Source organism: Phyllostomus hastatus, unplaced genomic scaffold (genome assembly GCF_019186645.2).
Source record: "Phyllostomus hastatus isolate PE091 unplaced genomic scaffold, TTU_PhHast_1.1 phas_contig_495, whole genome shotgun sequence".
In the NCBI taxonomy this organism is placed as follows: domain Eukaryota; kingdom Metazoa; phylum Chordata; class Mammalia; order Chiroptera; family Phyllostomidae; genus Phyllostomus; species Phyllostomus hastatus.
In genome coordinates this window covers 7,765,707-7,782,284 of record NW_025333895.1, presented here as the reverse complement: position 1 = coordinate 7,782,284, position 16,578 = coordinate 7,765,707, and the positions used below count along the sequence as shown (strand labels likewise).

Sequence of the window (16,578 nt, the reverse complement as noted above, 5' to 3'; positions counted from 1 at the left end):
TGTGGACAGCAGGGATGGGAGCTTGTCACCTCTCTGGACCCTCCTTGAGCCCAAGGACCTGACCCCACCCCTGCCCGAGGGAGCCCGCCTGAGAAGGACTCGGTGTGCCTGGGTCCCTCGGTGGCAGGGGGCAGGTTCGTGTGGACCCAGCCCTCAACCCCGGGGTGCCCGGGAGCACCCTGTCCTCTGGCTGCACCCTGTCCTCTGGCTGCAGCTGCCTGGCCAGACACAGGGTGCTCACTTGCTCGCTCAGAGGTGCCTGGTGACCAAACCCAGCCCGGAGCCGAGCTGCTGGGGGTGCCGACCCCGAGCCGGGGCCGTGTTCTGGGGAGCCCCTCGAGAGCCTGCCGGGACAGAGCCTGAGCTGGGGACCCGGCGTTCCCTCTGCCACAGCGGGGCCTGGGGGCTGCCCTGGAGAAGGGAAGCCGTCCCGCACGCAGGGGTCCTGTCCCGTAACCCGAGGACCGCCATCTCCGCCTCAGACAGGCGCGTCATCCCCGAGGTCGGGCGCTGCTGTGGAGGGGGAGGGCTTGGAGCAGGGCACAGCGCCATCTGCCTGGGGTCCAGGCCATGGCCACAGCGCCCAGGCGGCCCCGAGAGGGCTCCCCACCAGGCGGCTGTCCCCTCCAGGGCCCAGGCTGGACCTGCCTGGAGCCGCTGCGGCCAGAGTGCCCACCGGGCGGTCGGGGGAATGGGGCCCCACCTGGCTCGGCAGTCAGTTCATTCGCCCTCCCCGGGCCATGCTGCCCCCACAACACACAGGTTTGGGGGGTCGGGGGCCCAAGGCCGTGCAGGGAAGAGCCAAACCCCCTCAGGCCTCCAGGTCCCCGCAGGTCCCCAGCCGCCTGCCCTGAGAGCCGGATCCATGTGGCCACACCCACTTCCCCGGTGCAGTCAGTGCAGATGCCGCCCAGAGCCGGGCCTGGCTTCCTGCCCAGTGCGAGCGTGACTACGTGCCGAATTGGAGCCCTGTCCCCTGTGAGCATGGCAGACAGCTGGGGCCTGTGGGTGGGGGGGGGCCCGACAGGAGGGTCAAGCGCCTGCCGGCATGGACAGCCACCCCAGGGCTCGCCCACAGCCACAGGCGCCAGGCAGGTCCCAGCTGCGGCTCCTTCCCCACCGGTTCCTGGAGCCTCCGCAGGCCCGGAGGCGATGCCACAGCCGCCCGTCCGGGACGGAGGCAGCCGGCTGAGAGCCCAGCGCCAGCAAGGTCCCACTGTCATCATGCATGACAGTATCGATGGCCAGCAAGGGCCGGTGCAGGGCAAGCCTGCGGGAGGCTGCCGCCGTGGGTGGGCGGGGGTCACCACAGCCTGCTGCCCAGGGCCTCACTGCCCCACACGGGGCGGGGTGGCTGCAAGGAACCCCAGCAGGAGGTCCGGACCACGGAGCAGCCCCCTCGGGGAAGGCCTGTCCAGGTCCCCGCTCCCACCTGTGTCCTCCAGCCTCTAGCACGAGCCCTGCCTCCGGGGGCGGGGCCAGGCCCGGCCCGCTCTCAGTCTCCGTAGGAGGAAGAGGTTGGGGGTGAACACGGGTGCCCCGTGCACAGTCTCAGCCCGGAGGGTCCCCAGGGCACCTGTACCCACGCCCGTGTCAGCAGGTGCTGCTGCCGGGCCGCACCCGCCTCGGGGCTCCGCCAGAGGCCACACGCCTGCGCCCCACTGCTCCCTGCCCCAGCGCCAGGCAGGGGCGGCCCCCCAGCTCCGGGTCTCCCTCGGAGAAAGGACGTGAGTGCAGCCGTGCACACCCAGCCACGCGTGTTTGGGGGCCAAGGCCCACGGACACAGGGGCGTGCACGCTCCCTGCCCCTCAGCACTCCCCACCCACGAGGGTCCGCACGTGCCCAGTGGACCTGCCTAGCATGGAGGCGCCCTGGCCCCCCTGGAAGCCGGCACAGCGGGGGGCTGTGTCCCCGAGGGCGGCGCACCTGAGGCACTGGCTGCAGATTCCCCGATCCTGGGGTCCGGGGCGGGGGAGGCGGGAGGAGAAACCTCAGGGGACGTGCTCCTCCCCGGAGAGGGGGCCTCTGTCATGCCAGGACCCTGACGCACCGACAGGCTGAGACACCCACGTGGCCGGTGGACAGGCCAGCGCACTCAGAGGTGGCGGCAGACCTGGGCAGGAGGACACAGTGGACACCCACAGACACCCCCCTCCCCGGACAGAAGCAGAGCTCTGGGCTGGCACCCCCTCCCCCTGGCCCCTTCTCACTCACCTGCCCCCCCCGGAGCTGCTGCCGGGGGCACCTCTGGACAGAGGCAGAGCCCTGCGCTCCCTCCAGTCCCCCAGATCAGGAAGCTCACGGCTGGCCTGGCCGTGAACCTTTCCCTTGGGGCCTGGCCACTTCCTGTTGCCCTGCAGGCGCTACTTCCTAATATGGGCTGGAGGGCCAGCCGGGACCTCCCAGGCATGTGCCCTGGCAGGACACCAGTTTGTGTCTGTGCCCTCTGCCCTCGGGGTCCGGAGGGTCCCACCCTGGCCCTGCAGGGCAGGGGTGCTGGGAGCTGAGTTTGGGGAAAGGCCAGGCCAGGAGTTTCTGATGGGAAGGCACCAGGCAGGAGGCAGCGCGGTGGGTCCTGGGACTCGGGGGTCTTCCCAGGGGGCTCCCCACAATAGCTGTCAGCACCAGGCAGAGGCCTCTGGACCTGGGGAGGGGGCACGGCAACAAAGGGTGTGCCCACTGACCGGTGGGGTGGCTGGGGCCTGGAGCCCCATGTATAGCGGGAAGACGTGAGGTCCAGACTGGGGCCACTGCCTGGCCTCACAGCCCCAGGGCAGGGCCAAAGCGGACACTTGGGGTGAGGTGGCAGATCCCCAGCTGGAACCGCGGCACTATGGCTGACACCACCCACCACCTTCAAGGACAGAGGCCTGCCCGAGACCAGACCACTGGCTGCCAAGGCTGACCCGGCTGTGAAGCCCGGAGCAGGAGGCCACCCCGAAGAACTCCCCGACCTGGACCCCGACTTGGCCAAGAAGGGTCTTCCTTCTCCGGCTGAAACCACATTCCCTGAGCCACCTGGCCTTTCCTGGGGAGGTTGTGGGGGGGATCCTCGCCCAGCCTGCCCTTCCAGGGGCAGGGGTCCTTGCCCAGCCTGCCTGCCATCCCCTTGGCCGGGCGGTGGGTGTGTGCAGGGACAGGCCAGCTCTGACCGGGGGGCGGGGACTGTCCCCGAAGGACATGGAGGTGTTTGGGGGGACTGAGCCCCCCCAGGCCCAGACCCTGAGGACACAGAGCTCAAGTCTCACGTGGACCAGGCGCTCAAGCCGGGCAGGTGAACTTGGAGATGGGTCACCAGGAAGGGCGCCCCCTGGCGGAGGAGGGAGCTGGGCAGAAGGGCAGCCAGACTACAAAGACGACGGGATTCGTGAGAGAGCGCTCCCGGGGCCAGGCTGTGCTGGCTGGCCCCTCAGAGGGGCCCGGGGGAGGTCCAGGCCACACCCGCCTCGCAAGGCTCCTCGGCTCTGCCTCCAAGGACACCACGGGGACGGCCAGTTCTCGGGCACACGCTTCCCCCGCGCCCCCTCCTCGCCCGCCTGCTGTATCCCCAGTGCCTCCCCGGGGGCAGGCCAGTGCCGTCCTGCGGAGGGGCCACCCTGACCCTTGACACGTGGCTGGAGACTCCCCTGCCTAGCAGGTCCCCCACCAGAAACGACCCTCAGAGACCGTCCGTCCCACCCTCACTTCTCATGCGAGAGGCTGAGTCCTGCCGTAGAGCAGTTGGTGGCAGCACCGGGGCTCGGGCCCAGGCTGCCCGCCTTTTGGGTCCCCTCGTCCACCCCTCCGGCCTCAGGACAGTCTGACCGTGCAGGACCCAGAGGACAGGGCTCCGCCCGGCTGGGGACGGTCGCACAGGCAGGCGCAGGCTGCGGGTCACCTGGAGCCTGGGTCCTGGCATGAGGTGAGGGGCAGGCTCGTGAGTCCGGCCTCTGGGGCTGGTGGGACAGGGAGAGAGGCAGCCCCCACTGGGACTGTCACCCCTTTTCCCGGACCCTCCAGAGTGCTGTGCTCTCTGGGCCTGTTGCCTGGATGGGCGGGATCCCTGTGACACCCCAGGACCCAGCACAGAGAAGGAGGGTGGAGTGCGGCCGTCTCCCAGGCCACGGGAAGCCCTTGCCGGCGGCCCCGCTCCTCACAAGGGCACACGGAGCCCCAGCGAAGGGAAGTCAGCGGCTGGAGACCAGGGCTCCCGCCCTTCCCTCCCCGAGAGCACGCCCACACCCCAATCGGGGCTCTTCCTGGGAAGAGAGACCCTTGAAAACCCACTTCTATGCGGGGTCCTCTTGCCATGTCCCCCTCGGGCACAGCCCTGCCATCCCCACGCGGCAGCGCCCCAGATGGCCCTCCCAGGCTGTGCCGAAGGGGCGGGGAGGCCCGCGGGCGCAGCACCGCTCCGGCGCGCGGGGCCACACCTGCCCGCACGCCGGAGCGGCTCAGCCCCGCATGCAAACATGGCCGCGCTCCGGCCACCTTCGCGTTAAGGACGCAGACAGACGGACGCCGCCAGGGCACCTGCTGGTCACTGATGTAAGCGCCCGCCGCCTGGCCCGGGCCGGTCCTGGGGGGCGCCCGTTCCCCAGGGTGCTCAGGGAGGGCGCTCGCGGGTCCTGGCCCTGGAAGTGGGGATCTTGGGGGTGGGGAGTCCTGGGGGTGGGAGGGCTCTGGGGGTGGCGCTAACCCGGACCGGGGACCCTCCGCGCGGGGAAGGGCGCGGCCGACTGTACCTGGGGGCGCATCGGCCGTCATCGAACACGAAGGTCCGGTTGGTGTGGCCCCCGCCGCGCGCCCCCGCCCGCGCCCCCCTGTGGACACCCCCTGGGCTGCGCGCGCTGTCCGGGAGCGGCATGCGGGCCGGCGGTGGCTCGGACCCGGAACCGAGGGAGAAGTGAGTCGGGAGCGACAGGCGACTTCTTCGCTCGCTTGGCCCCGAAAGAGAACACTTTTCTCTCTCTCGGATTTGGGGGTGGGGGAGAGCGAGTTCCGGGGTCGGGGTTGCGGCGCCGGGCCGGGCGCGCCCCCTGCCGGTCGCTCCGGGAATCTCGCCGGCGTCGGGCCGGGACGCGGCAGAGTCCGCCCCGTAGGCATCCGCCACCCCATCCCGAACTGGCGATTGTGTCCCATAGAGCTTAGCGAAACAGTCATCAGACCAGCCTCCCCACTCCCCTCCACGTTCTCACTACTTGGTCCCCACTTCCACCTGCCCTTCAAGGTTCTGGAAACCTTCATCTCCCCCTCCCCTTAAGTAAGACCAATTCCTTTCCCCCAAGACTTCCCACCTGCCCACCTCAGGACCCCTGGACACCAGGCCCCCGTGCCAGCCGGGGGCCGCCCAGGGCTCCGGTGGACTCCAGCTTGGCATGCCGCCCAGCTGTGCCCTGGAATTGCCATTGCACCCCGAGGATGCCCCCTTTCTGCTCCCTCCCTCTGCGGGCTGGGAACTCCTTGAGGGCAGGGCTCATGCTTCCAAATAGCCCGCGCCCAGCTTGAGGCTGTCACCAGCCGCACCCATGGGCGGGGAGGGGAGACCACACCCAAGTGGGAGCTGGGCTGACCCCCGGGAAGTGGGGCAAGAGGACCACCCTGGCCGGGCCCCCTGCCCGGGGCAGCACTGGGGGATAGGAGTGCGGGCACCCTGGCGCCATTCTCCCGCAGCTTCTGCATGGGAAGCTCTTGACTCCCCGCGGGTTGCTCTGGCCAGGGGTAGAGGGCTGTGCGCAGCGGCCGCGCGGGGGCAGCGGGCCAGGTGCTGGCTGACTGGGAAGCACGTGGGGGCGGGCAGTGCGCACGTGAGTGGGTGGGGCTGGCTGGACGCGCAGGCGTGGAGCGTGCGCGCAGCCAGGTCGCAGGCTGAGTTGCTGCCTCCGCAGCTGCGTGCGTATGGCGTCGCAAGGTCCCCAGTCCAATGCTGGGGTTCCCCAAGTCCCCGTCTCTGGGGGGTGCAGGTGAGGAATTGGGGGTTGGGGGTGCCAGAGAAGGTGAGGTGAAAGGCCGCTGCGCAGGAGTGCTCGCGGTTTCCCACCCCGTCCCTCCCCCTCAACGTCCTTCCGCCCAATTCAAATGGATCGAGTCCCGGGCACCCACCCAGCATGGCTCACCCGGGGCAGAGCTGCCCCGTGACCCCAGACCGGGTGGGAAAGGGGGGAAGGGCAGAGGAGGGAGGAGGGCCCCAGACCGTGTTCCTGGGCCACCCAGGCCCTGCTCTGCACCTGTCCCCGGCTGCCCTCCGAGGGTACCCTTGACCGCATCTGGGCTCCGGTGGTTCTGGGGGTTCACGGAGCCAAGTGCTGTCGACTCTTCTCAGCAGCAGCAGCTCGTCCCGGACTGGCGCCCAGTTCCACCGCAAGGACCCCGCTGGGGGCTCGGCCCCAGTCAAGAACCCGGTGGCGGCGGATGGTCCCGCCTCCTGCCTCCCTCGGAACGTGCTCAGCGAGAGGGAGCGCAGGTGGGCGCCGGTGGGCGCCGGGTGGGCCGGTTTCTGAAAGAGCAGGGTGGGAGTGGGTGGTAGAGGAGGTCATATTTGTGGGTGCAACCCACTTTCAGGCAACTTGGACGGGCGTGTGGCATCTGTTCACTAAGGGGACAGTTGGCCTGTCCCCAAGGTAGATGGGAAAACCCATGGGGGTCAGGAGCCACTGCTGCAGCCCCCTCTTTGACCGGAAGCCCTGGGCATCTTGAGGGTGAGCTTTTGGGTGCTCTAGACCCCAGACTGCGCCAGCACCCACGCCCTCCCCACACCCCAGGGCAGTGATGGTCCAGGCCGGGCTGGCTGTGCCGGGACCTGGGTCTCTGCAGGGCTCAGGCTGCTCGGAGAGCTGGCCGTGGCCTTGGCCTGTGGCTTCTTCCACCAGAGCAGCCCCCGGAGCTGCCCCAAGGGGGTTCTGGTGGCTGCAGCCCCTTCTCCCGGCCCCCGCCGGGCAGGCTCACGGGCGTCTGTCGCTTGTCCGGAAGCAGGAAGCGGATCTCGGTGAGCTGCGAGCGCCTGCGGGCCCTGCTGCCGCAGTTCGAGGGCCGGCGGGAGGACATGGCCTCGGTCCTGGAGATGTCGGTGCTGTTCCTGCGGTTCGCCAGCCCCGCGGCGCCCGGTGGGGAGCAGCAGGCTGTGAAGGCTGTGAGTGCGCGCCGGCTGCCTCCGCTCTGGCACCTCCGTGTGGGCGCAGGCTCTGCAGCCGACGTGGCCCCCGCCCCCTGGCCCTCAAGTCCCCACCCACGGTGCCAGCGTGGGGTCAGAGTCCCGTTGCCATGAGGCCCAGGGCGGCTTGGCCTTCACCCTCCCGGCCCCCAGTCCCAAGGACCCAGCTCTCCTCTGCCCAGGGAGGACCCCGGGGCCCCGGGCAGGGCAGCCGACGACACACCACCACCCACTTTTCCCGTGGCCTCCCTGGGGACCGGGCCCGATTGCTGTGTGTGTTCCGATTCCAGGTCGTCCCTCCCTCCGAGGACGTGTGGTGGCACAGGTGGCAGGAGGACGTTCTGCAGCTGGCCCTGGCGCATCAGAGCCCCGCAAGCGCCCCGGGCCCCGGGAAGGGAGCACCTGTGACCATGTCCGTGTCCCCTGCGGGTGGGGTGCGCTGGGGCTGAGGGTGCAAGCCCCTCAAGGGCCCCTTTTGTCTGTGCCCCATCCAGGCAGCAGGACCCCCCGAGCTGTGTGACCACAGGTGGGGACCGGGGCAAGGCCCCCACGGCGGGGGCCGAGGTGCGGAGCAGGCCAGCAGCACCCCCTGGTAAGCGTGGCTGGGTACCAGCGTGGTCCCCAGGCCCCCCAGGAAGTGCGGGGCCCTGGAGGGACCTGCTCCGCCCTCCTCACCCCTGTGGCCGCTGCTGTGTCCAGCTCCCTGAGAGCGGCCCCCACGCTGCGGCGGCTCTCTCTACCTGTTCCTTGGTGGCACTGAGGCCGAGGTGTGGGTCATGGACACAAGGCTGCCCCCCACCATGTGGGGGTCTTTGCTCCCTGATACCGCCCCAGCTAAGCCCACAGGGCGCCTCTCATGCTGGACCCCTGCCCAGCTGTCTGTCACTCTCTGGACCGTGGCTGTTGGTGACGGCATTCCAGCCGCCCGCACGTGTTTGCCCGTGCCATTGTCCCCGGGAGCCACAGGAGGCGAGACCGCCTTCCCACTCCCCGGTGTGCCCACCAAGGAGGGACGGGTCTCGCCTGGATGGGGCTGTCGGCAGACTGGGGCACCAGGGACCTCGAGGACCCACTCCCAGGGTGTGAGGGCGCTGAGGTCACACAGCAGGGAGCCCCAGGTCAGGGGTCCCAGGCATGTGGAGAGGGGGGCACAGCAGCATGAGGACCCCCAGGTCTGAGCCCCCAGGTTGACCAGCGGTCAAGGGGGCGTCGCCTCCAGGAAGCCTCCCTGGCCCCAGAGGCCAGATGCCTCACTGCTGGGCGTCCGCCTTCTCCCGGCCACTGCCTCTGCTTGTGTGCTCCGCGCCTTCTCCCGGCCACTGCCTCTGCTTGTGTGCTCCGCGCCTTCTGCCCCACGTCCCCGTCAGGGCTCAGCGCGGAGGGGCTGGGGTCTGCAGGGGAGGGCCGCTGCCCGGGCTGGAAGGCTGACCCACACCTCACTTCTCTCGCAGGGCCGTGTGGCCTGGCGCCACGGACCCCAGGCCCGAATCCCTCCAAGGTCCTGAGGGCGCCCCCGGCCTGGCCTCCCTGCTCTCGGCAGCCAGCCGCCCCGCTGATGAGCGGAGAGGCTCAGAGCTGCCTGGGCCAGGCCGGGCCCCTGGCCGAGGGCACCGACCAGGCTGTGCCGCCAGGCACCAGGTGGGTCCCCGGCCGGCGTGGGCACCGTCCGGCCCTGCCCGCCCCGGAAGGTTCTGCCCATCACTCCCTCACCACGCGTGTGCGCCGCCCAGGCCCAGACCAGCCAGACTCGGTTTTTCCTAATGAGTGTTTTTGAAAACACTTGTGTTTTTCTAAAGGTTCTGTGTTGACTGATAGTAAGGGGGCTGCGGCTTGGTGCACCAGCCGGGCTGGGGAGGGCGCTGGGGGGCGGGGCAGGAGCCCACAGCCCTGTGCGCTCTGGGCCTCGGGCCATCAAGCTGTCTGAACCTGAAGCCGCCTCTCAGGGCCTCACTTTTCTCTTGAGGACCCAGGCCAAGGTCTGCCTGGAATCACCCGGGGCCGGTCTCTTTGCCCGTGCAGGTGCATGCCGGCGTGTGACGTGGAGGACGGGCTGTCCTTCCCGCTGACCGCCAGTCCTGACTGGTGGCTGGGTGAGTAGGGGACGCTGGGCCGGGCCCCCTGCTCCCCTCCCTCATCGGGGTGGGCGCTGGGGCTCCCGCTACCCTGACGTGGGTCTGGGGTTGCGGGAAGATGGGGCCGGGCCCCCCTTGCCCCGTGACACCAGGTCCCAGTGTCTGTCTCTGAGCTCCCATTTCTCCCTGCTGGTGGTGTCACCGGGAGGGAGTGTCTGCGGTCATGAGTGTGGGGGTGGCTCGAGGCCTGGCCCTCGGTGCCTCTGTGTGGGCTAGCGCCTGGGCGTGCGCTGAGTGGAGTGTCTGTAGGGCTCGGTGTGGGGGAGCACCTCCTGGTTCTGGCCCAACGGGGCCTCCTGGGTCCTGCGCAGGGCCGGCAGGTGTGAGCCCCACCCCAGTCCTGGCACCTTGGGGCCCCATGTCACCTATGAGCAAAGCGCTGCTGAGTGGGGCGGGCACAGATGGGCAGAGATGGGTGTCTTCTGCACACCGACCCACCTTCTGGCCCCCAGGGACCTGCCTGCCCTGCTCATGTGTGGTGTCTGCTTCCAGGGTCCCTGGAGGGCAGAGCCAACGGTGCCCTCGCTCAGGCCCCGGCCAGGAGCAGCCCGCTGGACAGGACGGAGCCGGGCTTCCTGGCGGACCCCGAGCCCGGCTCCCAGGAGCTCCCGGACGGCGCCCTGGAGGCGTGGGGCTGGGACATGGGCTGCGCCAGCCTGGCCCTTCGGGATGAAGGGGATGGCATCTTCCCCGACTTCTTGGCCTACTAGGCAGCCAGGGCCGGGCCTCGGGAGCGGCGTGTGCACGCGGGGGAGGGGGGCAGGGGGCGTTTCACCGCGGGCTCGGCTGCATCTGTGCTGCGGTGCGCGGGGCTGAGCACTAAAGGGAAGAACTGCGTTCCCAGAGGAAGCGCTCTCCGCTGGTGTAATTAACGCGATTCACTGTGTGGGCGGCTTCACTTCCTCTCCGAGCTGGGGCTTTTGTTCCTCCGCCGACGACGCGGCCTCGTGGCTCCCGGAATAACCTGGCCCTGGGGCTCGGGGCGGGGGGGCCCACGACCGAGTGTTCTGTGTGCCCGCCTGTTCTCCGGAGAGGTGGGCACGGGAACCCTTCCTCCTGCCTGTGAGGCCGGTCTGGAGTCCCAGAGGGCCCATCAGGGTGGCCCTGGTTCCCTCTGTCCAGGCCTGGGCGGCCCAAGGGAAGGGCCTTCCCACCCCAGGGGGTGCTGGGGCGCCTGGGGAAGAGGCCACCTCGCTTCAGTGTTGAACCCGCACTCCCCTGTGGGCACGCACGGCTTCGGTCCCAGCTGCGCCTGACCCCCGGGATCGGGGCGGGGGGATGGGTTACCTCGAGGGTAGCCCAAGCCTGTGTCTGGCCAGACCCACTCTGCTCCATGTCCCACCGCCTTCCGGCCACCGTGAGGCCGGTCTCCAGCACAGGCCAGCCAGGGGCTCTCCTACGCTTCTCGCATGCACAGACTCTGGGTCCTGGCTTCCTGGGGGCCCCAGGCCAGCCAGGGCTCCGGGCCAGAGGATGACCTCAGAGCCCCTTGCGCGAGCAGCCCGCCCCCTGCCCACGTGCCCTCCCCTTCCAGAGCAGAGAGTCCCACTCGTTCCCTCCGTGACTCAGACGGAGGTGAGTGGGGACCGGTGTAGGAGGCACTGCCACAGAGAGGCTGGCGTCACAGACCCCACTCTGGGGCAGCTGGAGAGGCCTGGGGAGGGGTCCAGGTGGGCACCAGGGGTGGCTGTCACCCCTAGACCCCCATCTGCAGGACCCCACACCCCCGTGGGCTTCCTGAAGACCCTTGGGCAGAGCCGAGGCCCGTGGGCAGCGGCCCTGACCCTGGAAGGGCTTCCTCGGGCCTGGCAGCCCGTGTTCCAGAGACCACCCGACCCCGGACAGGCCCGGCTCCGTGGTCAGTCCGCCCTGTGCTGTCCACTCCCACAGCCTCCTTTGAAGGATGTGGCCTGAAAGACCATGTGTGCGCACGAACATGTGTGTGTGCCTAACATGCACTCCTGTGGGCTCATACATGTGTGAGCCATGTATAGCCCAGTGCCTCCCCCGGTGGGTGGGACACCGCCGGCCCCCCCACTCAGGCCCGGAGCTGTGATCCGGGCGGGAGGTGGCTGAGTGCGCAGTGTGGGTGGCCCCGCTGGCCGGTGCTGCAGTGGGCAGAGGCTGCCCCCGGCCCAGTGCTGTGAGTTCGGTTCCGTGGGCTGGGAGGGGCCCCGGGCCGTTAGGACGCTGTCGGCCACGCCCATGTGGGGTCGGGTGCAGGGCCCTGACGTCGAAGGCCCTGGGTCTCTGGCCAAGTGCCCCCGGCAGAGCCCTGCCCTGCGCCCCTGTGTGCTGACCTCTCCCAGCACCCCACAAAGAAGGTCAGGAAGCTGGGACTTCAGCTTGCTCAGGGCCCTGACCCAGTCCCCAAAGGGACAGAGAGATGGGACACCCCCCACCCATGGGCGGTGAGGAACAAGCCCCGCCTTGGGTGGCAGGTAGAACTCACCTGTGCTGCCTCTGCCCACTGGGGGAGGGGGCACCAAGGCGGTGTTAGAAGGACCCTGAGTGGCACCGTCTGCCCCCTGGAACTGCAGGGCACACCTGGGTGCGGGGCCGGGCATCCTGTTGGGGACGGTGACAGCGGAGGGGGGACAGGAGTGGTGGCCACTCCTCTTGAGCTGGAGCCTTCAGGTGAGCCGGGGGAGCAAGGGCCGGTGGGGGGCTCGGCTGTGCTGGGCTGGAGCCGAAAGGAGCTGCGGGGGCGCTGGGAACAGCTTTCTTCCCGCCCCCTCCTCTCCCGGGGCCCTTTGTGAACCAAATTACAGCTCTTGGCTGCAAATGCGAGTTCAGCGCTCAGGGGCGGGTTGAGAAAGCCGGATGCTGGCGGTTGGTGGCCTATTCTGGGAGTCGGGTTGGAGAGAGGGCTTCGGCACCACCACCCCCAGCTTCTGGGTGACCTGCCACCTGCCCCCTGCCCCACGCCCCACCAGGAAGGCCCGGCTGCCAGGAAGCAGGACATGGGGACGCAGGTGCAGGAGGACCCTAGGCACCGTCAGGCCACACCCTCCCCGGGTTCACCCTGTCCCACCGGGACATCCTGGTGGGACAGTGCCTTTGGCTGGGCCTTGGTGACAGCCGGCCCCCCACGTCCACGCGCCCTCCCCACCGCCCACCTTGCTCTGAGCATGTGGCCGCCGTGAGGACTTGTGTGTTGCTGGAGGCGTTTGGAGCTGCTCGGCGTCCTTGACCCCCCTCTGGCCAGGGACACTCCGTCCTGAAGCTGAGATGCTGGACCAGTGCAGGGGGGCGGGGACGGTGGCGGGAGGGAGCAGTCGTGGGGCATGTGGGGCTGAGTGTGCCTGGGCATGTGTGTGCACCTGTGCGTGTGAGTGTGTGAGAGTGCGTGTGCGTGCGTGTGTGTGTGTGTGAGTGGGGGGGATGGAGTCACCTGAGACCCCAGGCAGGCAGGCAGGCAGGCGTCCCGTGCCCCAGTGAACAGAGTGTCAGGTTCCTGCCAACAGCCCCCCCAACACCTGCTGGCACCCTGTGCCCCGGAGGTCACTGCGCAGCGGCCTCGGCCGCCCCCCAAAGTGCCCGGATGGCAGTGCTGCAGGTGTCGGCCGGGTGCTCGAGAGGTTGTCCCGCTGAGCCAGAGGCGAGGCTTGTGTGTGGACAGTGGCCCCCGGATGCAGGACCTCACGGGCCAGCGCCAGCCGCCCGACCCCGCCCGCAGGCGTGGGTCCCTGCCCGCAGTCCCCACCCGCACGCTCCCTGACGACGCTCGTGGGGCAGTTCCACCTGCGGAGGGCTGATCGGGGCCCCTGAGATGGTGTGTCCCCGCCCTCCCCCCCAGCACCTGGGCGGGCTACCTTGTCTGGAAGCGGGTTTGCAGGTGTGGTTAAGTTATGGGGGACGGTGACAAGGGTGACGAGACCCCTGGAATCGGCTGTCCAGAGGCAGAGCTCTGGTGGGGACCCTCCATGGGACGGGGTGGGGCTCAGCCTCTCTGGACCCCGGCACCTGTGTCCCAACTCTGAGCAGCAGCCCCACCCCCGCTGGCAGCACCCCGGCCTCGGCGTCCCCCCTTGTCCTCACGCCCGGGAAGGAGGCTGGGAGGTGGGGCGGGGACAGGCCTGTGTGCCAGGCATACTTTCTGTGGGGGCAGAGTGACAGGCCCTGAGGGCGCCCCTGGGCGACGGGTACTGACAGCCCCGCGTACCCCTCACCCCTGGGTGTTCATGTTGCTGGAGGCCATGGGATCGGGAGCCCGCGGCCCTGGATCCTCGGGGCAGAGGTGGGCGTGCTGGAGCAGGCCAGGGCGCAGCCGTGATCGGGGCACCGTCCTGTCCCTGCTGCCCGCGCCCCAGCCACCCTCTCCTCCCACTCCTAACACCCAGGGCTGACTACCGAAGTGTCATTGAAGTTGGTGTCCTGGGAACCGATGGGCAGGGCTGGGGGCCACGACACAGCAGGTTTGCGGTTCCCCGCAAAATTGTGGTGAGGCGGGAGCGGCTGAGGGTGATGGATGGCACCTCAGACAAGTGTCCAGAGCCTGTGGTGGTAGCCCCTTGTCCCTTGCCAGGAGCGGGTTCCTGGCCACACGATGGGATGTCATAGGTCCCCTCCGCTGGACGACCATCGCCCTCTATTTGCTGAGGTTCTGCCAACAGTGGCAGCCTGCAGTCTCCCATAGCAACGGTCCGGGCCGCCCAGGCTTCCTTGCAGGAGCGGAGTCCCGTGCTGACGTGCCCGACACCTACGGCCACTCGTGCATCTGCACGGTCTGGCCGTGGTGTCCAGGAACTCGACGGGCAGCAGCAGAAGGCGGCAGGGGAGGCAGTGGCAGTGAGCCGGGTGTGCCCCCTCTGCCCTGCTGGCGACGGGAAGGTGGTTGAGGGCCGAGTTCCTCGTGCCACACGGGGACCCACAGGCTGGGTGGGGGGTGTCCTCAGGCCCTGACCTGGGACGTGGCGGTGAGCCGTCTTCCTGCCGGCGAGATCCCCCGCAGGTGGCCCCGTGGGGTCCCCACCTCCGCTCCCACATCCAGCCTCCACCACCCCTCCCTGCGCCCTGACCTCGGGGCTCGTCTCTGTCTCCCCTGTCACTCACACCCTTGCCTACCGCCTGTCCTCATCACAGAGGCCGTGCCCGAGAAGGACAGTCACAGGACAGACAGACTCCCATGATGGAAGGAGTCCAGCAGGGGAGGGGAGAAGGAGACACCACAACCGGGTGGGTTTAGTCCAGAAATGCAAGGCTGGCTCTGCCTCTGGGGACGGATCAAAGTGCTTTATCGCAATAAACTCGGAGGGAAAACCCCATGGTCGTCACCATGGCTGCAGACAAGGTCTCCGCTAAAATTCAACACCTGTCCACGAGGGAAACGCACGCCATTGCAGAAGTAAAAGGGCGCGCTCTCCATCCGACTCGGGGCCACAGGGCGCCCGGAGCAACGGTCAGGTCACTTCGTGGTGAAGGGTCGCAGCTGCCTTTCCCGGGGCCAGACCGAGGTGCCCGCTGTCCCCTCTGCCATCCAGGGTGCCCCTGGTCCCTCCAGGAAGGGACACACGGGAGGTGAGAGGCAGGAGATTCCCCGGGCGGTGTGAGCCTGCGCTGTTCGCGGACGAGGGGTTGTGCGTGGAGAAGACCCAGAGTCACCCGCAGACGCGTCTCCGGATCGCTGAGTTCACCGGATCTGTGCGCGCACACACAGTTTCTATATATGTGTGCGCGATGCGTGATTAGGGAATGAGTTCCTGGGGATGTCACGTGCAATTCAGTGAAAATAGTTTGAGTGACCAGGAATAAATCCAGCAGAGCCGTGAGCCTCTGCGGCGGCAGCTGTCAGCTGGCGTTCAGGAAGCGCCTCATTTTTCCCATTGCACATGCGCACTGGGGCGGGGGCGGGGCCGACGGCCCTGCTCCGCGCCCACGAGGTTCCCAGTCCTGAGACCCCGCCACCCCGAATCTGGCCCGCCCCGCGGCACAGGAAGGCAAGGGCGCCCCGCCCCTGGCCCCTCGACTTCTGCCCGGTGGCGCCTGTGTTGTCACTGCACCGGCCAGTGCGAGTCACCTGGACAAGGTAGCCCGGGGACGCCTGGGACCGAGAACTAGAGATGGTGGGGTGGGGCATCTCTGAGTGGGACAAGGGACATGGGGTCCGGATTTCAAGACGCCCCCTCATGGGGAGTGAGCACTCGGTCTGGGGCCTCGGGTTCTGTGTTTCCGTGGGAAAAGCATTTTTAGGGGCCTGGTGTAAGATCCGCTGGTGCCTCCAGGACCCTCGCTTCTTGGGATCCTGATGCCCATCATGGTCTCTGCGCCCCCTGGTAGCCTGTCTCCCTCTAGCTTCCCAGAGTGCCTCACGGTCGTGGGCGGGGGCCCCCTTGTGGTCACTCTCCCCCAATACCTGGCGCAGGCTGGGTCGCAGGCCACCTTCAGCTCCAGAAGCGAGAGCAGGGGCAGGGCCTCTAAGGAGTGGGGATAATCTTAGACCATGAGGAAATAGGAACCTAGCTAGTTAGATTACTTGGTTACTAAACAAACATCCTGCCTTCCCGCCTATTGTAAGAATGCTTGGTTTGAAATTCCCGCGCGCGCACACGCGCGCGCACGGTCTCTGTAAGCAAATAGCTAACCACTGCGTCAGCTTCTGTGGAATGTTTGCTTTCTCGCGCCAAAACCCCTATTAAGGACCTGAATGTGCACGCTCGGGTGCGGCTCTCGTCTGCAGCCCCTTGTGGGCGCCGTGTCGCTGGACACTCTGAGAGTTCGCCCCTGCGCAGGTTAAACTTGGCCAATAAAGTAACATCTTTGATACCCTGAAAGTCTCCGATATTTGTACTCGCGTTTGCTGAATATAACAGGGCCCAGTGAGGGCCGCGCGCTGGTGGCGGCAGGAGTTCCTCGTTGGACCCCCGGCTCAGGCACACAGGTTCTGAGCCGTGGGGGCTGGCCCTTCCTGCTGCCTTCGTGGGGCGTGGTCACCATTTCCCGGTGGCGTGGGCTGAGTGGTGTCCCCCAGAATTCACGTCTACCCCGACCTCTGAGTGTGACCGTATTTGGTGTAAGGTCTTTGCAGAGCTAGTTAGGAAGGACGAGGCCGTGCTGGATTAGGGCGGGCTGTGGATCCAGTGATGGGCGTCCTCATGGGGCAGGAGGAGGCAGGGTCGGGGACCGTGGAAGCAGGGGTTGGGGTGATGTGCTGCTGGCTTAGCTCCCCGCCGGCTGCACTGTGTCCCTCCGGCTGGCCCGAGGCCTCCTGGGGCTCAGCGGGCCTGTCTCCTGTTTGTTCGTGAGCGGGACTGGGCCTGGCCCCTGGCACGTCAGCGCCTGGCTGCTCCTGTGTCCTGGCCCCTGAGGAGAGGGTG

General features: G+C 68.4%; 1 protein-coding gene across 1 annotated transcript; it reads left to right on the top strand.

Annotated features, from left to right (window-relative positions):
* The first annotated feature begins 4,289 nt into the window (after positions 1–4,289).
* On the top strand, positions 4,290–10,098 carry SOHLH1 (spermatogenesis and oogenesis specific basic helix-loop-helix 1). Its single transcript, XM_045845916.1, has 8 exons — positions 4,290–4,528; positions 6,303–6,443; positions 6,953–7,109; positions 7,421–7,542; positions 7,625–7,722; positions 8,582–8,768; positions 9,150–9,220; positions 9,755–10,098. Exons 1-8 carry the CDS (start codon positions 4,290–4,292, stop codon positions 9,970–9,972), a joined length of 1,233 nt encoding a protein of 410 aa, XP_045701872.1. The 3' UTR covers positions 9,973–10,098.
* The last annotated feature ends 6,480 nt before the right edge of the window (positions 10,099–16,578 follow it).